At 39.6% G+C, this 26,959-nt stretch overlaps 1 protein-coding gene across 2 annotated transcripts in view; it reads right to left on the reverse strand.

Annotated features, from left to right (window-relative positions):
* The window catches only part of zmat4a (zinc finger, matrin-type 4a), a 191,699-nt gene that overhangs the window by 111,314 nt on the left and 53,426 nt on the right, over window positions 1-26,959 (reverse strand). For both annotated transcript variants that reach the window (XM_012849580.3, XM_036144664.1), the window contains exon 3: window positions 18,044-18,133. In XM_012849580.3, the coding sequence (XP_012705034.3) occupies window positions 18,044-18,133 (90 nt within the window). The remainder of the gene's footprint in view (window positions 1-18,043; window positions 18,134-26,959) is intronic.

Consider the following 26,959-nt stretch of genomic DNA (forward strand, 5'->3'; position numbering starts at 1 on the left):
CCCCTGCCTACTTACACCTGCCTCATTCTTCCACCTCTTGCCTCATGTGCACTGCTGCCGTTCTCTACCAGTTCCTGTGTGCTCAGTTAGCTGGACTCTTCTGTTCTGGTCGTGTTCAGCCCTCACTGATGTATGCTGCCAGTGTCTGTGTGCTGCACAAGTCTGCTTAGTTTCCCTGTGAGTAGGGATGGGAATCGAAAACCGGTTCCTGTTCAGAACCGGTTCCGTGTGTTCCAATTCCATAGCACCGTTTGGCAGCTCGCTTAACGATTCTCTTATCGATTCCAGGCAGCACCAGAGTGACGCAGCATGACTTACGTCATGTTTTTTACGCAAGTTACGCACACGGCATTCAGTAAGCAAGTACGACGTGACCAGGCGTAAGTCTAGAAAAGCAAAACAAAAAAAAAAATGGCGCCCCATCAGGTAAAGCGATCGAAAGTCCGGTCAACAAGGAAAAATCAGTGGATCATTAGCTATACCTAAAACTAATACGTCATGGTGATTTAATGAATTTAGCGTCAATCAATAAGAAAATAAAAGCATAAATTGTCGTCTCAATCACTGTGCATGGGGGCGGCCATTATTGCCAGACATCACATCCTGTGACGTAATGTCGCGGTAAGGCACTGCGCTCTACAACAACAATTGTTTCGGATTTCCAGAGGACTTCACCATTAAAAATTCACAAGAGCTATTGTTGAAGCAGCAATGCCCATGTGCATGGCAGTTGGATGTTCCAATACATCGGGTAAAAGTGAAAAAAACATTAGCTTTTTCACCTTTCTGATTCATGATCCACTGGTTCTTTTGTTGGATTGCCAACTTGCCATCGAACTTCTGGCCAGAGAGAAAAAACGCCATCTGTAGCCAACATTTCAAAGAAGAATGTCTTCAAGATGACATGAGAGCGAGACTTTTCGGTAGGTTTTTCTTTTTATAATGTAGTATTTGCCGGAACGTTTGTTTACCGACCAGAGGGGTGGAGTGATATGACACACTTCGATAGAATGCTCACTGTTGCGAAGCCCGCTTATTTTATGCAACTTTGGTCTTATTTTTTCTGAAGTCCCCTAAAGTAAATTTCACGAGTTGTGGGGCTGCTGTTTTTTGGCTTGTTTCTGAAAGTCAAGTCGCTTGTTTGGACTCTAAACTACCTGTCTTAAATGTTTTGCAGCTGCAAATAATGAAATGATCTTTGGTGTTGCCAAATCTCACCTGTTTGCTTCAATAAAGAAGTCCAGCTTTTATAGAGGTTCCTATATCTGCTGATTAGCAGATGAGTTTGACCGACAGCTTTTACATTCTGACACGTACAACCTTAAAGTTAAAATAGGCTGTACTTTAAGTATAATTTGAAAGAACATTAGTAGCTGACTCTAAGAGGAAACAAGGGACACAACAAGTGATACATGGTCATCATGTCTAACCCCATCTGCTGTTTAAATGATGTATACAAATTATAACACAAATATGCAAATAACCTTCGGCACCAGAATTGTAGACATGTGGGAAGTTTGTGCTTGCTGTAGCTATCTGTAGTTCATTTCATGTCATTTCATTACATTTATTCTAATAAGATATAAATCCTCATTTCTGAATAATACATTGGCCTGTGTGAGACTTAATATGCTGCTGATTTTTTCCCTCCTACTATAAATGTTGAATTTTGTGGTGTATATATGTATCACTATGGCTTTATTTGTACAAAGTTATATCCTGCTTGCTGCAAACCTAAATAACGACTTACATTTTCCAATTTTGGTCCTGGGAAAAAAATGGTGCTCTGGCCTTCTGGAGAACTTAAAGAGAACTAGAGAACTTAACTCTAGACAGGTCTTTATTTAAACCTATTGGTGCTATCTGGTCATGCCTTTGATATAATGTGTGTATAAAATGGTTGTGGGTTTGTGTGTGCACCCAGAGTGCTTTCTGCTGGATATCGCTCAAGGTGAGATTGAGGCAATGAAACGCAAGACCGCAATCAGTTCTTGTTCAGCGGAGCTAGGGCAGACACCTGTGCCATCTCCAGCGCGATAGCTCCGTCTCTCTGTCAAGATCCGGCGGTGATGCTGACGGCCTGATTTAATCAGAACTGGCAGTTAAATAAACTGGCAGGCACACACCAGAACCTGCATACCAGCTACACAAGTCTGAGCACAAGAATATGCATATGGGTTTCACTGCTGCTCGCTAAACTGTGCCATGATTGGTGAATGCAAAATACTACACACACTATTTATGTTTGACAAGAACAAGTTAAGAGTCCAGTTGATACAGAATATACTAATTTAGTAATCATAACACTTAAACATTTCCTGAATTTAATATAATAAATACTTCAGTATAAAGGCAGCTGTTTAGTGAAGGCCTCAGAGGTTTGTTAGAGAACATTAGAAAACAAGCAAGTATTATCTTATTATAAGACCTTGTCTTAGTATAAGACCAAGCAGCAATAGCACACAGGTCAGGGAGAAAGATGTGAAGATGTTTAAAACAAGTTTAGGTTCTAAAATAAGATCACTTTAAGCTTTACAGACAACATAATGTGAGCTCTAATTTTAACTTAAATTTTACTTTCATTTAACTTTAAATGTATCCGTGTAATTATTTTTCATGTCTCAATAAATAAAGTGCCTGTTTACACACAAGAAAAAAGGAAATAAACTGAACTTTGAAGAGCAACAAGACATTGAAACATTAAAAAAACTGATGTAAAACCTAGAGGCACTCTGGTCATTTGGTGGAGCGGCAGACATACAGCTATGACCGAAGAGGCATGGACCTTCCAGAAGTGATTGCAAATCCATTTATAGAACACTGTGATCCACAACCTCATCCTTTTAACCTCCAGACTGAAATGGAGTAACCGGCTTAAATACTGTCCCAACATATTCCACTTATTGGACTAAACCGTCTGCCAGTGTGCACTCTGGACTGTAGAGGAATTAAGCAAATATTCATAAAGTCACTTACACAATTTCTAAACGTTTACAAATTTCAATTTCTAAAGGAGTAATAAGAGTAATTCTCTTATAACTCCTAATATGTCCATTATCTAAACTAGCAAACTTTGTGCTATGTTAACATGAGGCTTTTTTCTATGCTTGGATTGTAGACGAGCGTTGTAGTGACGGGGTGTAGGTTGACTCTGGGTGAGCCCATTGTGTCCACAAATACACAGCCACATGTAAACAATAACTAACTAGTGTAACTCGACTGATAATAATAAAAAAAAAATTAACAGTTACCAAGGATTGCCTGCTTAGTTCATTATGTTATATGCACACACACACACTATGACCAAATATATTAGAAATATCACAAAAAAATTTGAAATATGTTCCTTCTGTGGAAGTAATGTCTGCCTTAAATGGGCTGCCCAACATCAAAGCCTGATGAAATTATTATTTTTTTCTGAAAAACCTGTTTTCATGACTCATAATTCCATATTATTTAAAACATATAATTACGTAGTTAATGTTTAACAGTTCAGTCAAAAAATAACCCATTAATGTTATAATTTTTTTTGCTAAAGTTCTTTTAAACAAAACCTTGGTCATCTCTAAGTATTTCTGTAGTAAAATAATGGCTCACGTATTTGATGTGAAAGCTAACAAGCAGTCCTCTTATTAAACAAAAAGTCCCCAGATGTGAGTTTTTGGAAACTCTTGTCTAATAATAGCTCTTGCAATAAATGTTCTAGTAACATTTTATGATTTACTTCTAGAGCACTATCTGACTCTGCACATACAGCTAAAATAAGTTAGTAAACATGCATCTTGCTCTCCTGAGGATCTTTGCTGAGAGAGAAGTTTACTCTAAAGCTGATGTTAGCTTGTTTCCTCTCTGTGTCGGCATGCTGTTGTTCATAATTCAGTTCAAACAGGTTCGATTTGTGCTTCCAATTACTTGTGTATGGTAAAAACATATAGTTGTTGTGCTATTTTATAAACTAAGCATGTTGCTTTGTATGTTGTATTTCTTAATACAGTGTTTATTATCAGAGGTCTAACCTAAACGACTGTTGGCCTTAGGGAGAACCGAGCCTAGACTGAGCGAATAACAAATTCACAAGTCGGCAGTGAGCAGCAGAATGTCTTTGAATGTCTTTCAATAACGTGAATGTGTAAATGATACACTTCCAGCACTTAAATCACATAGGCGCACCAGGGCACCCAGAGGAAAAAGGTAATTTAGAACCATGTACAGAGTTCTTCAGATTTTGACTTTTTATATATAACCCTTTAGATCATTAAACAACTTGGATTATCAGACCAACATAGTCTTAATGAATCCTAAATGTAGTTTTCAAATAATGATTTAATTTCATAAGGAAACAAACCAATTCAATTAAATTCAAATGTACTTTATTAATCCCAAAGGCAAATTTAATTTTGGAACACATATCATGCAGGTTTCTTCAAAGAGTTGTTGCTGATGGCTCTGGGCAAGAAGGATCTTCTTCAGCGTCTGTCCTGCAGCAGGTCTGAAAAATGTTTTATTTTTTATTTTTGCAAAACCATCTTCAAAGGTTCTAGATACGTCCCCAGAACAGAGCCAGCCTTTGTATCAGCTTGTTGAGCTTTTTTTTAAGTCACTGGCTTCAATGCTCCTACCCCAACAGATGATGGCAGAATGTATCGCTCTCCTCAACAGACTTTTTATTTTACAAGATCTGCAGCATCTTGCTGCAAACACTGAAGGACCTAAGCTTCTTGAAAATTATCCGGTCCCTCAACCATCATGGTCCTCCAGGAAAAAGTCCTAAACCTAATTGCTTTTGCCACCTATAAAGGCAGCAACTGCCACCAAGCATTCTCCTCTTTGCAAGCATTTTTTAAATGTGAATGACCTGTTTAAGGTCATGTCACAGTGCTTTGACTAGATTATGTTCCAACTCTGACCAAGGAAATCCAAAACTCTCACTTTGTTTTCAGCTATGCAAATGTGAACTTGTTGCTGTTCTTTAGATCAATGGCGTGCTGCCTAACCCAAGTGTGCGTGATCTTAAAGGGGCCATGACAGCAAATGTCATTTTTCTGAGGTTTTTGGGGGTATATCATGATATGCTGTGCACTGGTGAGACCGTGTGAATGTCAAAGCTGAATACTGAAGGACCTGTTCTGAGGCAGTCAGCTTTGTTGCTTTGCTGAAAAACGGTCAGATCAGAGAATGGGTTGTCTTTCTATGTAGGTTGTCTATCAAAGTAGCTCATATTCTCCAATCAGAGCACACCATCAAATAAACAGCCTTCCCATCCCGCCCCCTTCCCCTTTGCGGGTATTTTCATTCAGGATTTTATGACAGAGATTATATTCAAGATTTCATAAATGTGTTTCCCAGTCCTCCAGTAGTGAAGCAACCCTAGACCATAACAGCGCCACCACTCCTAACAAGATGTAAGATGTAAGAGGACAAGTCCATCCATCCATTTTCTATCCCTGCTTAACAGTGCAGGGTCGCGAGTGGGGAGGGACTGGTGCCTTTCTCCAGTGTTAAGTGGACACACACCGTCCATAAGGTTCCCCTTCTACCTCATCAGTCTACTAAATATTTTCCCAAACAGGTTTAGAATATATATATATTTTTAAATTTAAGCCGTCCCTTTGTGTTCTTTTGGTCAACATTAGTATTTACCTCTGAAATCTCGCATGGAGCCCATATTTGGTGAGCAACTGTTTAATCATAAACACTGGCCTTAATTGGAGCAACTGATAGGCATTTCTTGATGACATCAAAATCTGGATGACTTTAAATTTCCTGCTTTTAAATTCTGACAAAACAGAAGTTGTAATCTTTGTAATCATTGGCTTCCTGTTAAATCAAGAATATAATTTAAAATTCTCCTTCTAACGTATAAAGCCCTTAATAATAAAGCTCCATCATATATCAGAGCTCTGACTACCCCGTATGTTCCTAACAGAGCACTTCGCTCTCAGACCGCAGGTCTGCTGGTGGTTCCTAGAGTCTCTAAAAGTAGAATGGGAGGCAGATCCTTTAGCTATCAGGCTCCTCTCCTGTGGAACCAACTCCCAGTTTTGGTCCGTGAGGCTGACACCCTGTCTACTTTTAAGACTAATCTTAAAAATGTTCTTGTTTGACAAAGCTTATAGTTAGAGTGGCTCATGTTACCCTGAGCTACCTCTGTAGTTGTGCTGTGATAGGCTTAGGCTACTGGAGGACATCAGGTCGATTTTTCTCACTCTACTGAGTTCTACTGTTTTCCAATTTGCATTGCTTGATTGTTATTAAATCTTTTATCTTTTTGTTCTCTGTCATTTTTTTTCCTTCTTAGTAGGTACACCTGGTCTGACGTTCTGCTAGCTGTGACATCATCCAGGGAAGATAGATCATCGGCTATTACCATTTAACGTAGAAAAGATTCCTGGATCAATGTGTGCTTCTGTGCTTTTTTGTCTCTCTTGTTGTGTCTCTGCTCTGTCTTCTCTAACCCCCAGTCGGTTGAGGCAGATGACCGTTCATACTGAGCCCAGTTCTGCTCAGTGCTCAATGCAGATGACTGTCCCTGTGGCTCTACGCTTGTCAAGACTTGATGCAATCTGCTGGGTTTCCTTAGATAGGACATTTTTTGACCAATCTGTATAATCTGATCCAATCTGTATAATATGATTGAATTGGACTTTGGCAAGCACCTTGAGATGACATGTATCATGAATTAACGCTATATAAATAAAATTGAATTGAATTGAACATTGCAGTTCTTTAGATGTTGTTCCAGGTTTGTTTGGGACCTCCACATGAAATTTTGGGAGTATTTTAGTAGGACAGCCACATCAGGAAAATTCCCCCCTGTGCCATGCCTCCTCTATTTATGGATAATAGCCCTCACTGTGGTCTATTGGAGTCCTTAGAAATGGATCTGCAATCTTTTGCAAAGTAATATATGTCAGTGACTTTGTCTCTCAGTTTTGGATTTCCTTAGATCAGAACCAGTGCTGAGTTTTGAGATCTTTTAGCCCATTCCATGTTGTTCTGAAGCTTCTATTAAAGGGATGTCTTCATTCTACATGTCAGACAGAAATAGAGCAATAGAGCTACAATGGTTTGGATGGTTGCCACTTGAAATTTATATTTCGTACATATTCAGGGTGTATTTTTCTGAAGGCTGCAGAAATTACCTCTTACAGCAAGAACATCCAAGGTTCAAATCCAGGCCTGGATACTTTTTGCATGAAGTTTGCACTTTCTCTATGTGCAAGTATAGATTCTCTCTGGGTACCTCAGCTTCTTCCACAGTCCAAAAACATGAGATAGGTAACAGCCCACTAGTGGCCCTGAAAGGATAAGCAGGTATAGACAATGGATGGATGCATGGATGAAAAGAGGATTTCAATTTTGTTTGATGATTTGAAACATTAAAGTGTGACAAAAAAGCAAAAAGAAGAAATCTGTAAGGTGCCATATACATTTTCATGGCACTATGCTGAAGTCTAACAAACAAGCTGTAAGCCACATAATAACAGCTCTGTTTGTGTAGTATATGACAACTCAATAAGCAAAGCTGTCAACTACCTATTGATTTCCTGCAATACATTTCTCCAATAATTTATTTGGCAATCTAATCTACAGATGCAATCATTTGCACTCAGAGTTTGTATGATTTATGAATCACACCATGACTGGATTTCTAACCCCTTTTTGAACCAACATCTTTTCGGCTTGACTTGCACTGTCAAAATGTAGTACCTGAGCAATTCTCGTGCAGCCATCCATATGTGGCTCAACTTCTGTCAACTGTAGAAGACTGAGTTTGATGAAACAAAGGATGCACACTGGGGCTTGTTGTTAAAAGCTTTCTTTTTCGTACTCTTGATCGTATTGGCAAGTTTAATTTTCTCTAGTCATCTTTGGCAGTAACAGTACATTTTCATTCTATCCACTGAAATGTAATCAGTTTGGTTTAAAAAAGAAAAGATAACCCGCAATGAACCATAACCCTTAACTAGAAAATGCCAATCCACTACTCTCAAATCAAGACCATGCCACTCGACTCCCACCCCCCCCCCTCCCCCTCAACATGAGAGCAGGTTATCAAAGCGACTAGCATGACCGGCAGCGTCTACAGTTGTCAGATGCCATTAGCCCAATGGGTCCATATGTAGGGCCATGCCAGGTCACACACACTCCCAGTGTCTGGAGGCAGAGCTGCTGAGTGTATTTTTAGATGGTGCCACCTTTTAAGCAGAGCCTGGTCACATCACATCTGTGTAGTTTAAGCGTAGCTCTCTTCCATCACGGCAATGTGCCCTTTTACCAAGGGCCTAAGGTCAGCCTATAGACCCAACATTGATTTATTGTGACACTTCAAAGAAACAACAATAGAACCAACGTGTGAGGCTCGCACCGGTTCGGTCAGAAATTTTCTTCGTGCTGCCAAATCCAAAAGAAGTGGTGCAGTTTTTAAATAAGTTTTCCTTTAAAGTTGTCGGTACCACCAGGAATCAGGTTGCTGTAAGTGTTGTAGTGCCTAACTTAGTAGCTGGGTGGCTCTTGAATGATAGCAGTTAACACATTGAAATTACATCCTTGTAAAGCCGCTCCACTCAATAGCAATTTCTGGTGTGGATACTTCCAGGAAAGTTTTCAAAAGTAATCAACTGCACTGTTGCGTGTTTTATAACTATATTTATACATATTATTCAAATGCATAACCAATAAGACAGCCATCTTTGGTATTCCCAAAGATACCAGCATGATATCCTTGAAAGGTAATTGAATTGAAGTCATGGCTTTCCTAATCAATAGAGCTTTAAGTTCAGAGAAGTTGCTCTGTCAGGTACAAGAGGATACCTTTATAGTTAATTTCACCCCGGTGGAGTTCTCCATGTCACATCATGCAAACACAAGACCTCATCCTGTGAAATAAAGCATCCTGTGGATATAAAGCTTATATCCATCCATCCCTCCCTCCCTCAATCCAACCATCTATCCATCCATCTAGAAAACATCATAAGGCCATCACAGGAGAGTTTTAGTTGATTTGGTAAATCTAAATATAAAGGCCAATTTATTGTACAATTCTTATCTTGCAATGTTTGCTAAAAATATTTTTTATACGGTCTAAGCATTCAGCAAGCCAAGTAAAGTAAATGTTCAGTATTGCAGACAGAGAGTCTGTAGGACGTTACTGTCAGGTCACTGAAACAACATTGGAGCAGCACTTGATCAAACTCTACAGCAGTGGTGTATATGTACTAGGGTTGTCAACATGATCGATACCTCCAGTGGTGGCTGGTCAATAAAGGGCCCTAAGGGGTCAACCTTCCTTGTGAAATGTATTTTGGGTTTTGTTTTTTATGTAATACATTTTTCTATAAAAATAAATATTTATATTAAGCACAACTATGTTAAAAATACACAATAATGTATAGTGTATATATCATGAATTGTGTTTTGGGATACATTTGCCTTCTGTTCAAAATCTTTGGCGCTAGAAAAAAAATTGCCCGTTGTACGTGAACCAACGTCAAATTGCAGAGCATTCCTTACCCAAGATATGTCATAGAAACACAAATTTTGCCAATCAGCGTTCTTGAAAATGATGCCTAAAGGGCACTGAAACAATCGGCCAAATTCTGACATCTGTGCATCTGACTAACGTACAGAACGTTACGTTATTGAACAAAATTGCACTGTGGCAAAAGCAACATTGCAATGCAATTGGATGAAGGTCACCAGATTGCGGTGAGGAAGAACACCGAAAAGATAGCTTAAAACAGGGACGTTCTATCAAAGATAATAGATTGTGTCAAATTTTGCAAAGTCTTTGTGTTGGTCTTGCGCGGCCAAGGTGAGACAGACTTAAGTGACAATCCTGGAGATTTCAGGGGTTTGGTGGATTTTGTGGTGTCAATAGATTCTGTGTTGTAGGAGCAACTTAAGACAGCAACCGTTTTTTTAAGACACCTCAAATACCGTGGAAAACGTGCTTTTTGACTGCATGATGTCACTTCTCAAATATTACATTCTGGAGGAAGTAAAAAATGCTGGTTATCTTGGTATTCAGGCAGATGAGACAACAGATATTTCCACAGACAGCCAATTGGTGCTTGCGCTACGATATGTCAACAAACAACTATCGCAAACACAATCACCACAGCACTGTTGGAGAGGCTGAGCACTACCCTCCCTATGAGACAAGAAAGCAAACTAATCATCCAAGCCTATGACAAAGCTGTTGTGATGAGAGGAGCCACAGGTGGTGTGCAGCGTAAAGTAAACGAGGAACATCGACTCTGTTTTCATCACAGGAGTCATCCAGAGGGTTACAGACATTGTCACTGGCTGAGAAAATGCATTTATGTGAAAATATTTGGTAAAAACACATTTATATGACCACAGGGACACTTAAATATTTGGTATAACGTTATAAAAGAAGAAGATATGATGATTATATCATTGTACATTTTACCACTGTTCAAAGTACACACTGATAGACACATTTTATGTCTCCAACTTACAGTACTTTCTGAAACAGTAATTGTGAATGGTTACTTGTGTGTTACTACTCTGCGTGGGGAATGCAGTGGATCTTTGCAACAGTTGACCACAAAGAAACAAAGGACACTAGGTCAGGAAGAACAGCAGCAGTTAGCTACAGAGGTAAACTGTGACATGCTTCTGTAAATACACAACATTTTGGTATTATTTATTAAATCTGAGCTAGCTAAAAAAATAAAAATAAAAAACATTGTAAAAAGCAACAAACCAAAAATCCACCCCCCCCTTAGATATAGTTATTTTAAATTACTATAAAATGTAAAGTGTCCTTGCTTGTCACAATATAACATTCCCATCTTGTAGGAGGATACTTATTACCATTATTTTGCCTGCAATTTGTGCAAAATAATGTACATTCTATTGTTCGTAAAATGTAGTCAGTTTACCCTATTTTATTTTCTTCTGTATGTACAATTTCATAGGTGTGTGATACAGTTTTGAGTTCTGCCAAGGAACAGCTCTCTTCCTCCAAGCATCTCATCAGTGCCACTCTGTAGCAAGGAGAATTGTTTCCAGAACACACCGTAAAGTTCCCATATTCCACCCTTAAGATCATAATGGAGGCCTACCCTATGCTGAACAAGCCCAAGCTTAAAACAGAACCTACACTGAATTGTGAGAATGAAGACCTCCAGGCTTGCTGTTTCATGCAGCATAACCTTTAGAGCGCGTTCACTGAGACAGTCAGTCTTCTCAAGATTCTCATAGCCACACCCATGACCATGGCAGAATCTAAGAGGTGCTCTTCTACTCTAAAGAAGATTAAAACCTTCCAGCATGACCCAAAATCACCCGATGTTCTGGCTATGTTCTCAATGGAGAAAAAGCTGATCAGAAACGTTCCTGACTTCAATAGAGAAGTTTCAGAAGGAATGAAGGGCAAAATTTGTGTACAATTAATCTCACGACACACGAACGCGCGCGCACACACACATTAGCAATGTACAGCAATTGTGGTTTTCAATATTTCATAGTGGACATTTGCCTTTAGCTTCATTGGTTAGTTAATATATCCTGGTAAATCACAATAAAGAAAATAATAATAAACAATCTGTTATTATATAAATATGTTATAGATGTGTCCCTGCGCCAACATATTCTGATTAAAATGAATTGGTCCTTTTCAGGCTTCTGCAGAGATTCATTCATTAGAATCAGGTGTGTTGGAGCAGGAAGACGTCTACAACTTGTTAGGTAGCGGATTACCAGGAATGAGTGGCACTGTTTCCATGGCTGTTTCCATGGCAATAGCCAAAGTGGACACCTGACAGTGTTGAGCCAGCTTGTTGGACCCCCTATTAGAAAAGGCAAAAGGGGCACATAAACAACAGCGAGCCTGGTCATAATGAGTGATGTTAATATTGAAATGCCTTTTGTAGATGTTCCCAGCTCTTGTAGCGGCTCTGTTGCATACTGTACCCTTTGCAAACATTAGGGCTGCAACTAATGATCATTTACATTATTGATTATTCACGGTTTTCTTTGCATTTATTAAAAAATACAATTTCACAGAGCACTTGTATCTTGCAGTTTGTGTTCAGTATTAGGATAATTACTGAATTAACGGAATATTTCACAGCCTCACCAAGAATAATTTTCACCAACTGCCACTGGATATCTCAATAGTCAATACAAAAAAGTTATTATTCGTAAGCGCCGGGATAGATTGCATAGCCCATTTACACAGGCCTCAGTCCTGAACACGGCTGACCCAGGTTCGACTCTGGCCTGTGGGCCTTTACGGCATGGCTTCCCCTACTCTCAGTCCCCCTTTCCTGTCAGCCTTTAATAAAAGGTCCACTAGTGCCAAAAAATTGTATGAAAATAAATAAATTAATCGTTCAAAGTTACTCATTTGCAACGAAATCAATATAAACTGACCCATTCCCACTAGCCCAAATTGTCGCACTTCTTGCGACAGAGGCCCAGCCTCTCTGCTCCCTGCAGCTTCACTTGACCATAATTATCTGATGCTGGAAGTTTTAAAGTCTGAAAAAGAAAAAAAATAATGTGACCCTCTTTATTGATAAGACAAACACAAAAGCGTTGTTCGGCAGACGGACAGGACAAAACAGAATGCTGTACGACGCTACATGCTGAGCTAAAACTAAGACACTGGTGTTTAAGAGCAATGTAAAAAGGTCACTAAAGCTCCAATCTTTTCAACAGTGAAGTAGTAAACCTCATGGACAACATAAGCTAATGCTAGCTGTTATCAGTTTGATGAACAGAGACAGCCAAATGTCGGTCTGAGCTATCCCTTTGAAATGTGCTTCCCAGGTCCGCAGTTCTGAACCATGTAATGTTCCATTCTACTGCGGTACTCCTAAATGCAGGAAAATGTTTATCTGCTGAAGAATCAGTCAGCTAATTTGATAGTGAAGCAATGAAAAACCAGTGCACCCCTCTGTTACTCTGTTTAGTTTTAAAGACAGTGAAGGGAAATGTGGCTGTTGTGTATATACAGTGTAGTGCATATATTGCACACCCCAATCCTACAAGAATGGGCAGGTATCAGCAGTGGAAGGATAGATGACACCTTCGTCCTCAACAGGACCAAAAATCTGAGCATCCCACCGTGCTTGTAGAAAATAGATTTGCCATGTCATCAGGATCCCAAGCATAATATTACCAAACAAGAAAGGAAATCTGAAAAGTGGCAAATGAGACCCAAGGCAGCCCCAAATAACACTCAACGGACAGTTGAAGTCTTCCTCAGAGATCTGTGATTGAGCTCAAACACCAGGAAAAGTTAGCATAAGGTCAACCTGCTTGGAGAAGAACACAGAAAGGAGCAGCACTCCATTAGACCAAGGAAGCCATGTTGACCATCAACTGGTGGACAAAGAAGAACATAGCTGCACCACTCCTCCCACTGAATTTTTCAAACATCTCTAAATCACTAAAACAGTGTGACGGAGTAACAAAATACAACTGTAAAGGGTTACTTTTTTGGGCACTGTCCAGGATTTGTATGAACATATTCATTAGCTGAAGTTTGTTACTGCTTAGTAAATACATCTCTAACTTCCATAGCCACCAAATGCATTGCAACCTTGTATTTTGTCACCTTCCCTGTTCTTGTACTTTGTTGCCTGAATATTGTCACCACAGATAAATGTGTCAGCCCTGCCTTTGTGGCTTCAATCTGGGACAAACCCTCTCCTCAGGCGCGTAAAGTACAGCAGATCAATTGTTTATTTGTAATCTAACCTCTGCAATTAAATACATCCTCAGGTACAAATAAGACAACCTGATTTATTGAACAGGTTCACTCACACTTCATGGTCATTGAGCAAATCCTATTAGCTGAGTATGTCGTTGCACTTTAATTTATGTGTCGAGAACAGTTTCACATAGCCTTTCCACAGGATATTGTACACGAGGGCCCTGTTAAAAAAAAAAGAAAAAGAATGATTCCAGCTTAACACAGGAAAAGTCGAGTGCAACATTTAGCTGAAACCAAAGCTGTTCCAAGAAAAGTTGGTTAAAAATCACAATATGTTCAATGAATTCCTCTGTTGCACAAAGCTTAATGAAACAGGATTTATGGTTGGTCCACGATGATTTCAGCCTTTGCTAAAAACTAATCAGGCATAGTATAAACTCAACTCCATGTGTTATGCAACATGGAGCCAAATTATTTAGAAGTGCTGTGTGTATTCACCAGCTTCAAAAAAGACATTACAGCCAAATCATAAAGGACCCTGGCACTAAGAGTGAAATAAAGAAAAGTATTGCAAAGGAAGAATTAATTCTACACCACAGTATATGTACTTGGTAACTTCATTCTTCTTTCCAACAAAACTAAATAGCTCTGGAGGTAGTCTCTGATAAACCTCATTCTATGGCGTCAAGCGTTCATCCTTTTAAGAGTGAATATATGGAATTGGTACTGGTTACAGAATCTCACTTCATCATTTCACAGCAACGATACTAAAAATGACAAGTAGTGTTTTTTACAGAGAGGGGGATGGTGTCCCAACATGGTCACATTGCCACTACCAAACACTATTAAGCACTGGCAGAGAAGGTTTGGTAAGTTTTATTTTTTTTATGAGCCCAGTCTACATACCCAACTCTGCCACCCAACTCACAAACCAATTTTATATGGGACCATTTAAGGGGAAATAAAAGGACTGTCCAATCATATAGGAGCATTATACTAACAAAGAAAATCAACAAAAGACAAATGTCCTTACTTTATTTGCTATGTTTATTCCAAGGGGTAGGAATGTGTTCAACAATCTTGTTAAAAACGTCCACAGCATTTGTGCCTAGACATCGCCCTACCTCCAAAGATAGTGTAAGTCATCTAGATCAAATCCCCTGATTCACCGACTTTCATCTGTCGTGTTCTCTCTCCCTTATTGTCTTAATTAATCAGCTCCCTGAAAATGTTTCATCGACTCGACATATTCGGAACAGCAGTTAGTACATATCCATGTATATTTCTAATCCCTCTAAGCTCCTGCAGCTCAATGAAAAAGACACGAGTTTCTTCACCACACACTCAAAGCACAACCCTGGGGTTTTGTACTACTATATTTTGTGGGGAGTCTCTTATCTATCAACAAATATGTCAAAAGAGATCTTATTAGGACAGTAATAGAATCCAAAGATATAGTTAGGAAAATAAAAGACCCTGTAAAATTACAGGATGAAGACATGTTGGGATGATTTTGGAACCCTGTTAAATGATTTATGCTGACAAATCTAAACAGCTTTAGTATCCGGGATATCATTGCACAATTTAGACAACTGGACTTTAGTTGCATTGTAATACTGTCAGATACTGTAAAACACGCCATCAACAAAATACAGATGTCGTAAAGGAGGGGGAAAGAAAAGACAACGTAAGCTCAAGGGGATATATGTAAATATAGAAATAAATTAAAAAGACACGTCAGGACATCCACTGGAGCAAAAACTATTTCTGCAGAGAAGTGGAAATATTCGAATAAAGAGATGTTAGAGGTTGTAAAGATCACAATCAAGAACCACTGGAAAACAATGGGGAAAAATAGATTGACAGTGAAATAAAACAATCAGGTACAAAGGATGGAAGAGGAACAATAGCAGAGAAGTTTAGAAACTCAAAAGAAAGATGAAAGAGAAAATACAAAACGTAAGAAACAGAAGAAGGCAATGTACAGACTAAGAAGAAAAAAGACTTGTGAATGTGGTGATATGAAAATGCCACAATATTGCTCATCAAACTGAAGTGTGTCTCTTAAAGTTACTCTTAGCATGTGGCTTCATCTGGACATAAATGTTTAATGGTTTGTGAGACGCAACATACAAAACATTTGTAAGCCCTGTTAGAGCTCCAGAACTGGCTGTTATTCCAGTCTAAATGTGACGAAATTACAGAGATTTTAAGTCTTGTCACGTTTTTGAAGTATATGTGTCGCTTCTGATGCGCTCACCTTCTAAGAGCACAGTTTGGGATTAAGGGTCGCTGCATGGGGACTGGGTCATTTACCTTTGCCATGATACCACTGAATAGTATTTTATATATATTTATTAAAAGATCAACTGACTTTTTTGGTAAGAACATGTCAATGTTTTGTGTGTATCTCCAATTAGTCACATAATTGTTAGCCAAATTAATCAGACAATATGTTTGTTGCCAGTTTCTCTTTCTGTTTCAAGCTTCCAGCATGCAAATGTGAGCGAAGTGTCTACATAGCATTATGTGAGATTAGGTAATGTCACTGTTGGGTCATTGCTGCCATATTTGAATCACAATTGCATCAATGCTGGTTGTACCATGGTTTAGCATTCAAAAATGTCAAAAAATCATTTGTGGCAGGACAATTTATTTGCTGATCAAATTGTTTATGCTGTTGGATTACATGCAAAGAAAGTTGATCCTGGAGCCATATTTAGTATAATGATTTCCAAATTCCTAATTTTCGACTTCACAATTGAAAAAGGCTGATTTTGATGTGCTATCAGGTATTGAGATCAATTTAGAAATAAATAAGCATACAAACTGCAGTAGACTAGTCAAACCTGGACTAGACTATTTTACATGGATAAGAGTAAAACTTTGATTTGTTAAAAAAGGGGATATTTAGTTTTTCCAAAAAACATTGCTAAACTCCTTCCCCTTTCTTGTGATCCAAACATTGTTGTTGTTAATTAGCTGCTACATCTCTAGTTGTGAGTTGGATGCTATGTTACAACCTTAGAGCTAATCATTAAAATAAGAACAGAAGAGTATTTAAATAATCAAACTCAAAGCAAAGGAATGTGTGCAAGAGAAATAAAAAAAAAAAACATAGGAATAGATTATAAAAGGGAGTGATGGGAAATAAAAGAAGGGAAAAAGAAGAAAAAACTGAATAAAGAATAACTGGAAAGTCAACTATAAAAAGAAAGGATAAAAAGAATGACTAAAGAAAACAGAATGAAAAAGAAATATACATGAAGCTGGAAAAGAAATGACACAAAACATAACTCACAGTATAGAAAAAAATACCATCAGATACAAACCGTACAGCAGATGAATGAGAAACAGAAGAAAAAAAAATACAAAATTGACCTAAAAATGAAACTGATGGCAAAATAGAGGGAAAAACAGCAGTGAAAAGAGGAAATGCACAAAGGAAAAGAGAATAGATGAAAACATTAGGGGTGAACAAACAGCTAAAGACAGGGATGATTACATTTATCAAACTAGGAGGGAAAAAAAACAGATGGATGATGGAAGAAAAAAAAAGATTGATAAGTCGAAGGAGGAAAAAGACGGGATTGCTGAAGGAGAGCAAGCGTGATTACAGGCGTGTGACAGAGGGAACAGGAGGGCTGGGGAGAAGATGAGAACAAAGAAAGACAGACGGGCAGAGTCGGGCGAAGTGATGGGATGAAGTGGAAATGGAGGGGCAAACAGAAACACAACATCCCAACTGGATGATGAGCCGAGGTGACAGGAGAAAGCATTAGTGTGCCTTGATGCGTCCTTATCTAGATCAGAAACCCAGATTTCTCCACTCATAGCTGGCAGCCTCCCAATCATGGCAGCAGAGACCTCACTCTCTTCCCTACAGCCTCATCATCACCACGCCACTTAGAAGGAACCCGGAGAATCCCTTCCACTGTGACACTAACGTGAGATCTTATCAGTGATGCTGCAGAGCCGATGTGAAAAACGTGTTTTCATTTCCCCCTAACTGGGACAAACTTGTTCCCCAGCAGAACTTTTTATGGATCGTGGAATGAAAGGACATCATGTTTGTCAGACATGTCATGTGACAGGCGCTGAATTCCCACACCATGTGCCTGGCTTTAATGAAAGGTTGGCATTCTCTTGCACCCATTGTTCACTGATGTAGAAACGAGGCCCTGCTGTTTATCTGTCTGCTGTTCTGACACACAAGGAGGATAATTACCGATCACAATGAATGTTTGCCACAGCCCTGACCAGATACACGCATGTTTCGCAGTGATTGCAGAGGCTATGGGGGGAAAAAAATACAGCGGAAAGAAAAGAGACTGGACAAAAATCACTCACATTGTCTGTTCTGAGCTTCTTGGCGGGGCAGCCTCCATCCACAGGATGTAGCATGTAATACAGCCGCACTTTATTGGCGTGTTTCCGACTCTGAAAGGCAGACAAATGCAAGCATAAGTCAACGCCAGTTAAGTTCAATCGCTGTAAAGAGTCAAGTTGTGTTAATATTGTTACATATCCCAAGGTAATTGTTGAAAGTTTGAGGAAGCAATGAAGAGGGTTTAGCAAAGAGATACCCTAAAATATGGTGCTATGCAAAAGTATTTGCACCAATTGAATTTTGAAACCAAAATTTTCAATATATTCTATGTCAGGACACAGACCAACACAAAACAACACATTATTTTAAAGTAGAAAGAATATTTTTCCAGCAATGATCTGAACAGTGGCATATTCATCTCACTTAACTCTGCGACCCCTCAATAAATGTGCAACTGCCTGCACAGATGTCCTTATTTTAGTGGTCAGTCCATGATTTAATGTCAGTATAAATGCAGCTGTAGTGGTATAAAAGGAACACAGCAGAATGGTCAGGGATAGGGAGATGGAGAAGTGTTAGGGTATAAAACAATATATACTGTACAACGTCAGAAAATATGAAGGTACACCTGCAAACCTACCAAGACATGGCTGCTCAACAATGGTGAAAGGCTCGGCAAGAAAAGCATTACTCAGGCTACGTCCACACGGAGCCGAATACTGTACCTGCACATAAAGGTTTGAGCATAAAGATGAAACTGCACAATGCTAGAGGAGCCATAACAGGCATTGTAATACCTGGGCCTTGCCAGTGAGTGGTATGGTAATGCTAGCGCAGAAGAAGAGCGGGGAGAAAACGACAAACGCAGGAGAGAAAAGAGCCATTTGTGTGCAGACCAATGACAAGGCTCTCTTCACAATTCCAATTCCGAATTTCACCATTGGTGCTGTTTGCGTTCGTGGACGCATGTCTCTGGGAGCTGGTCTCAAATGACGTCAGTTTTGTGACTGCTTCATCTGGATGGGACCCCCTATCCAACCAAGATTTTAGTTGGATACAACCACACCTGGCTTGGTCTGATGGGGCCTCAGAGAGGCAAATAGAAGGGCCCATGGTAATTTTAGATGTGCTGCAAAGATCAACAGCTTACAAACTGAGTACCTGTCAACAGGACAGCTATTTGTCATGAACTGAACAAAACAAGCCTTGATGAAAAAGTGGCAAGAAGAAAACCGTTGTCAAAAGACATTTTTATGAGGTCCAGTTTTTCACAGATCTGTGTCTCTTTCCACACATGTGGAAAAGTGAGCTTAGGTCATATGGGACCAAAACTGAATTGAAAAAAGGCATCAGTGTTTCCCATGTGGTAACCTGACCAAGAACTACACAGATCTCCGTGTCTTCTCAGGTTTAGCCTGTTCTTATCTCCTGTGCTCTTTTCCTCCTCAGATGTTCTGGTATTGCCTTAGTTGCCTCCAAGCCCTGACTCAAGTCCAGCTCCCCTTGGGATCTCCTCCATGTGGGCTCAGCTGTAGTCTTCCTCCTCTCTCTGAGTTCCTCCTGTGGCAAGTTTGGTTCAGTGTCTCTTCACTGACTCCACCCCACCTGCCCGTCCACCCTCCAACTCTCCCTGACAGAACTGTGAGCCACAACACCTCCAACTGACCTCAGCTCAGTGGGTGACTTACCTTCTCCTGGAACCATCAAAGCCCACTCTGTTGCTTCTGCTGGATTCCTGTAATACACTAGGATACCCACTTACCTCTCCCTCATTCCCTCACCGGTCTCGTTCCAGTCCAGACATCTACCTGGATCATCGGTTACCTTACCCGGATAAACCTCTGAAACTGCTTCCCTGTCTTTGCAGTTGTCGCCTGTTAACAGAGCAGCATTATGACAGCTGGAGGCTGTGGCTGGCCTGCTGCGCACTGTAAACCGAGCACTCTTCGCCTAATGATCAGCCCTCTGGGTGGAGTCAAGTCGTTCATCTTCTTGTTCATGTCACACTTGACATGATGTCACTCTTGTCACTCTTGTCACTCTTGTCATTTCCTGGAAATCTGGCATTTCCCTGAGGACCTCAAGTCTTTCAAGCTCCACTCTAACAGAAGTCCTCCAGGAACTTCAATCCTCATCATGGCATCTTTCCCTCATCACTGGGATCTCTGTTCCTCCCTCACCTCCATCCTTCGACCTCTAGTCAGAAAATCATTTGTGCTTATGTTCTTTTCAGGTGTGTCGAAGCTCCTGGAAACAACGGGTTTGTAAGGAATAGCAGGGAGCTTTGAATGGTGAACACCAACCAGACTTTTCCAGAGTCAATATATTGCAATTAATAGCAGGTATGAACCCAGAAACACCAAATGCTGAGGCTGAACAAAGTTTAGTTACCAGTTGTAAACATGTAGGCAACAGGTTATTACACCTCTAACTGATTTTGTGTGTTTAATCTACGCTGTGCCGCATAATTAACACATTTAATGTGGAATAAGTGGGTGGAAAGTCTTTCCAATCATACATACTGTGTATCTCCCTGATACTGCGCTTATTTGATAACTGGACCTCCGCAGGCAGAAGGTCATGTAGGAGTCATCTTACCGGCAGCCCATCGATCCCCTAAATCTGATAGCTCAACCTCAACAGGAGGAAAATGGAACTGAGAAAGCAGACCAAGAATTTAGGTTTGGTTGTTGTTGGAGTATCATGCTTGCTATATGAAGGAACAGATATAAAGGAGGTAGGAATGATGAAATATATCCTAATTTTGGAGTTGCTCCCATACTTTGCAGTGAGGGTGAAATTGAGTTAGCCAGTCACGAAGCAGGACCGGTGTGGATGGGTGCCCAGAGCCCCGTTCCACCAGGAAGATAGAAAACCACAGGCTTCATTTCACAAGGACACAGCAGACAAACTGCCAACAAAGATTGAGTTTGCAGGAACAACCTATTTGTCTTCCCTGTCTGGTTTCATGACAGACATATAACAACCTGCCCTCTATTACCTGATCAGGAACAAAAAAGATCGTATAATGTTTAAACATATGTCAGCCTACAAAGTCATGAGGGACTGGCACTTATATCCCTGATTTACAACTGAATAGTCAGATTTTAATAAATGAAACGGAGATACATTCTGTCTGATGTGGCAGAATCAGACTTACTGTGATCTACATAATGATAATAATCCCGATCTCTTCACGAGAAATTCCGATTCATCATGGAGGCACAGAAAAAAGACAGTCAACAGAGTTCAACATCACCTTTCTGTGTGTGAATAGCCTTTACTGTGGTAAACCGGGCTTCGAGCAACCCTGGTATCATGCACTCCTTCAGCAAACCTCACAAAATACCTCAGGGCACACAGTTAAAAAGCTTTCTCCAGAGCCACAAAACAAATGTGGGCCAGAACACTAAAGTCCAGTGACCCATCAGCAGTTCTGTGAGGGTAAAGAGCCGATCCACTGTTCCAAAGCCAGAGGGAAACTCAAACGTCTGCTCCTCATTAGAAATCAGAACCCCTGACAAACTCACTTGGAGAATAGGAGTGAAACTCCTGACAGTGTCCAATTAAACGGGGGTTATTTAAAATAAGAAGCAAAATACCACAAGCAGCACAAAAGCAGTTAGAAATTAAAGCAAAAACCCCACACTAACACACGTAAATGTCACACTTTATTAAAAAAATACACACACTAGGATATAGAAAAGTGTCTTTAAGCTGGTGCAAAAACAAAAAAAGTCACTGTAATAAACTTTTTGAGTACATTGTTCCACTGCCTCTTCTTATAAATCTGATAAAGATGTGCATTTGGAAAGCTGATGCCTTTACTGTGGGGGTTTTAACTTGGCTCTAGCGCTACGGCCATATTACATACTCCCACTGTTCTTTACTGAATACGAAATATCCACAGTACTGTTGCATGGATCTGTGCAAACTGCAAACAAACACAAAGCTGTGAGGCACTCCGTATTTTACGTTGGTTTAAATGTTTAAAGACAGTTAGCTATGGAGGCAACATGAGTATACAGAATATTGAAATAGCTAACTAAAAACTCAACTGACAGGATTTTATTGTTCAAAAAACCGTACAAAGTTGTTGTTGTTTTTTTTTTTTTTTTGAGGGGGGGGGGGTTGTAAGCTTTGGTTATGCCCTGTCACTTAAAGGATGTGGAAATGTCAGTGTTCACATCTAAATGCAATTAAGACTGAAGAACTAGCCACAGTGCACTTTTGGCCCACTGAGACAAAATCTTGTACTTTGACTGTAAGCTTAAATCATTGGTCTGCGGCAGTGATAAGCAAGAAATCTTTAGTTGTCATTGCAATTGTACATTCCAACAAATATTCAGTATCTAACCTATCCCTTAAGGAGCAGTGGGCAGCTTACAGCACCCGGTAGGAGTCTGGGGCTAAGTGTCTTGCTCAGTGACCCATAGTGCCAGTCTGCGAGGTTTGAACCAGATTGTGAACAATTTGGAAAACCTAATTTCACTGTGAGAAAACTACCAAACAGTTTTTCTTGCGTCTTTCCTGGTCATCATACAACAACGCTATCACTATGAGTATCAGATCTAGACGTTATTTGTATAGCTGCAGAATTTCCCTGAATCTATAAGAGGTTTCTGCACCTCCATGATCAGTGGCAGGCTAGCTGCTGCGGAGGAGGAGACACCATCAACACTTTGATTAACACCGCCAAGCTCCATCATCTGCACGCTCATCACATCCAGGCTCAGAGCTCTGAAGATCCTTCATGAGTTGTGGAGCAGCACTTTTAAAATACATTTATATTACATATATTGGAAATGTATCTCCAAAGAGATTTGTTTACCAGCTTAGAAATGCCTTTTGAACATAAAAACCTTTAAGCCTGTATGTAACATGCATATCGTTAAACCTGTTTCAGTATTAAAAACATTTTTTTAATTGGTCTGATGTAATATTTTAATTTGTAAAGTAGTGTTTTCATTTGCTGTAAGTGCAGAATCATAAGTAATAAAAACAAAGGCTTGGAAACATCAGTATGTGTGTAATTAATCTATATAATGTGTTTCACTTTGGGAATTGAGTATGACTACTATGTCAGGGCTTCTCTCTGACAGGCTGGAAGGGACAGTCTGCATGTAAACCACTTCATGGAAAAATAAAAACCGCCTACAGTTTCCCAACACAACACAGAAGCATGCTAATTTGGAGCCTGTTCCAAACAGTGTCTGTCACAAACAGATCTCTATGTGCAGAGGGCCTGAGTTTGCTGCAGGATTTATTGCTGTAGCGATTGTGGATTGTTTATTGTTGTTGCCTGGTTAGATCCTTCAGTCTGCAACCAGAGCAGTGCATAGAGGCGGCGGCGCCAAGAAGCTTTATAACTTACTGGAAATGCTGCCAGCAGAGGGTATGCATAAGGCCAGCATGATCAGTCCTGCAACAAAACGTCTGATAGTCAACCCACCTCATAAACGAGAAAGCCCTGCTTTTACCAGGATCCTTCACGCTACATCCAGGACACAGAGATAGTGCCATCAAGATAAGAATCAACAACAAAGCTTTAAAGTGTCAGGGAACTCTTCCACAACAATAATGTATAATACTGTAGACTTTGTTCTTAATGCATCTGCAAACCCAGACATCCCTGGAACTCCTAACCCCCTCCACAGGCCACGAGGGATGAAAGGGAACAGAAAAAAATCATTCAATTATAAATTATTACTTTTCATTTTCATAGGCAGACACCCAGGGAATTATAATATGACTGAAGAACATGACATTTAAATATTTATTTGAAAAATACAAATGTATCAAGCTTTAATGATTTTGTTGAACAATCAGTTCTTTCATTGAAAAACAAACATGATTACTGAGTAACATGTTATATACTCAAAAGTTAGGTTACTAAAATAATACAAATTTTAATACAAATTGAAAAGAGGGCTCCCTTCCTCTAAAAATCTTCTATTTAAGCATCCTCCCTCAAACCTCTCAAGTTTAGCTTCAGCACTTTTAGTGGTTCAGGTAACAATCCATTAATGGGCATCATCAGCATCCTCCGTGGGATTATGTGGCTTCAGTAGTCCAGGGTTCTAGAAATCCTCTGTGCATGTGATGGATGTGTGGACAGTGCATGTTTGGGTCATGATGTCAACTCCCCCGCAGGAGGCAGTGGACTAGGGGCATGTGAATTAGGGATACCATAGATATACCCGGATATACAAACTGTTAAAGGTCGAGCTTCAGTATTTTAAATCACAAGAGTATTCCCATTCCTTCTAACAAATCCTTATTAAGTTCCATGAAAATTTTCCTCCTGAAATGTTACCATTCAGGTTCTGGATGGATTTAGCCCAGTTTAAATCCGGGGTTAACAGGGTTTAAGGCTGCTACCACTTGATACAACTGAGTAGACCGTGGAGAAAAACAAAAAACAAAATGCGTCAAAGAACTCACACTAGATAAAAACAGACTATCAATACTAACTAAAGAGCTCAACAGCTCTGGAGCAGCTCTTGTTGAGGTTTGCTTGCATGCGAGGGTAGCTATGTGCATGCTTTAGGTAATCAGGACTGAAGAAAAATCCATACTGCATTACTACCACATCAGTGAGCAGATCACAGATAGTGTGATTTCAGACAACCCCTTGCTAAGAGGCCAGGGTGTTCGATGCCAAACAACCTACGCCTGTTTATAAACTGGCTCATCCCACTAGGCTATAAAAACCCATCCTCATGAGAATAAATAATCGTTAAAAACTGCTAAGAGGTGCTCTTGGTTCAAGAACTCAGCCCCATGCTGCTTCTTTCTTGCTGTTCAGGAGCTGCCAGCAGCAGCTTGTGCCAATTCCCAGGAGTGAATCCATTCATATAGACGTGAAGCTGGGTGGCTGCACTGAAAAATGTATAATCTGACAAACAGTCGCTACACCATTCCAGCATAAACTAAATTAGATCTCTTTTTGAGGATATAAAATGGAATACCTGGTAACTGGCAGATCTATGTTACCCATGATTTTACAATGAACCAGTTGCCCCCTTTGATCACATACTACATCTTAATCTCTGCGTAACCTACTCGCAAAAAAATCACATTGGCTGAAAAAAAAAAACAGTAGAAATCTCCATGGACGTTCACATTTTACCTACAATTGTGGACAAAAAGAATGTATCGTACCTTGTTTTCGCTTGTTTATGTAACCTTTCTATGACCCACTTTAAAAAATAGGCTTATTAACATACATAAGAAACAATCCAACCCCCCTCAGAGAAGTGGAGACCATGAAAGTCATCTTCATTTCTTCCTTGCAAAGCCAAGCCAGCAATACAATCAGAAAGTTGCAACAATAAATCCCTGTAAGCATATTCATTATTATTCAATAACCCCGTTTAACGATGCAGTTTAGAACCATTCAGTGTAATCCCCAAAGGCAGACGTTCAAGTGTGTCCGCTGAACAACATTCAGTGTGCTTTATTTTTCAAATTTCCAAAATGTATCGGCTTATTCTGCTGACAAATTGTACTCTGGCTTTGTTGCTGTTACCAGGGGCTGTGGTTTCTAATTTCATTAACAAGATCCATTTCTATTAAAATGTCCTTCAAGCCAAGAACTCCTAGCAATGACAGTTATGAAGGCATGTTAATGTGAAGAGACCCAATTCAGGTTAAAATGACCTTTATCTATAGATCAGTGATTCTCAAATAGTAGGCCCCCTTTGGGTGGGAGTTGGGCAAAATGAGGCCCCTGGCATCATGTTCTGATTCCAGCGTTGCCGTACTAGAATAAAGTGTAACTGCACATCCACTACAGTGGGTGGCAGTGTGGCGCTCTCATTGTCACAGTGCGTGCAGGGATTATTCGCTCTATGGTGTTAGTGTAGGTTTTTTTGTTTGTTTCTTTGTTTCTTTGCATACACACACAACACGGTGCAGTAGATATGAAGTGCGGTGAACAAACGCAGAGAGAGAGAGAGAGAGAGATAAGGAGACAAACGACAGCCCCCAAAACTTAAGACGACAAAAGAAGATGAAGTCTTTGTTGAGCTTGGCTTCACTGTGGCTATGGTGGGAAACGAGTAAAGACTAGTTTTGTTTAATCTGTCTAGAAGTGTTTGTAACGGACAGCTTGAAGCCAAATAAATTAAGGCATGACTTAAAGACAAAACACCTCAATGACGCTGATAAGCTGCTAGACTTTCTCATCGAAAATGTGCAGAATATAGCCATAATTAATCCCACTTTGTGAGCTACTTCACCAAACCAGCGAGCACTGTTGGCATCATATAAGGTTCCGCAACAAATTGCTCCATCCAAAAATCTCCACACTATAGCAGAGGATCCGAAACTGCCTGTGGCATTATACATGATTTCTGTCTTGCTGGATGAAGCAGGTGGCGCAAAAATAAAAACTATCTCTCTGTCCAATGATACTGTCGCCCAACGTATAAATGACATTGCTAACAATCTTCAAGAACAGCTGGTTGAGAAACAAAGTGCACATATGTCAGAATGAACATATTTACAAGTATGAAGTCACGGAGAAATGTATTTTAATTTTGCAAATTGCAAGCACTTTGATACTTTTTAGATGTTTTTTTTTTTCTTTTAGACACTAAAACAATGTTAGCAAAGTTATTCTTTGTAGTAAAAATATCTATATTTTTTATTTTATTTTTATTTTGTTTAATGTTAACAAGGATACAATATTATGCAGAGGTGTAACCTACTTGCATTATAAGTACACCTAACACAATTTTTATAAGACTTCTAAGAATTTTATGGACACGTTTTTTTTTTTTTTTTTTTTTTTTTGGAGGGGTGACAAAAAAATTATTGAGAAGCACTGCTATAGATCAATGCTGGTACACTATCTTTGGATTTTTTCACTACCTTGTAGAAAACAACACAACAGAATGGACAGAAACTGTTATTTCAAACCTGAATGCAAA

Source organism: Fundulus heteroclitus, chromosome 12 (assembly GCF_011125445.2).
Source record: "Fundulus heteroclitus isolate FHET01 chromosome 12, MU-UCD_Fhet_4.1, whole genome shotgun sequence".
In the NCBI taxonomy this organism is placed as follows: Eukaryota; Metazoa; Chordata; class Actinopteri; order Cyprinodontiformes; family Fundulidae; genus Fundulus; species Fundulus heteroclitus.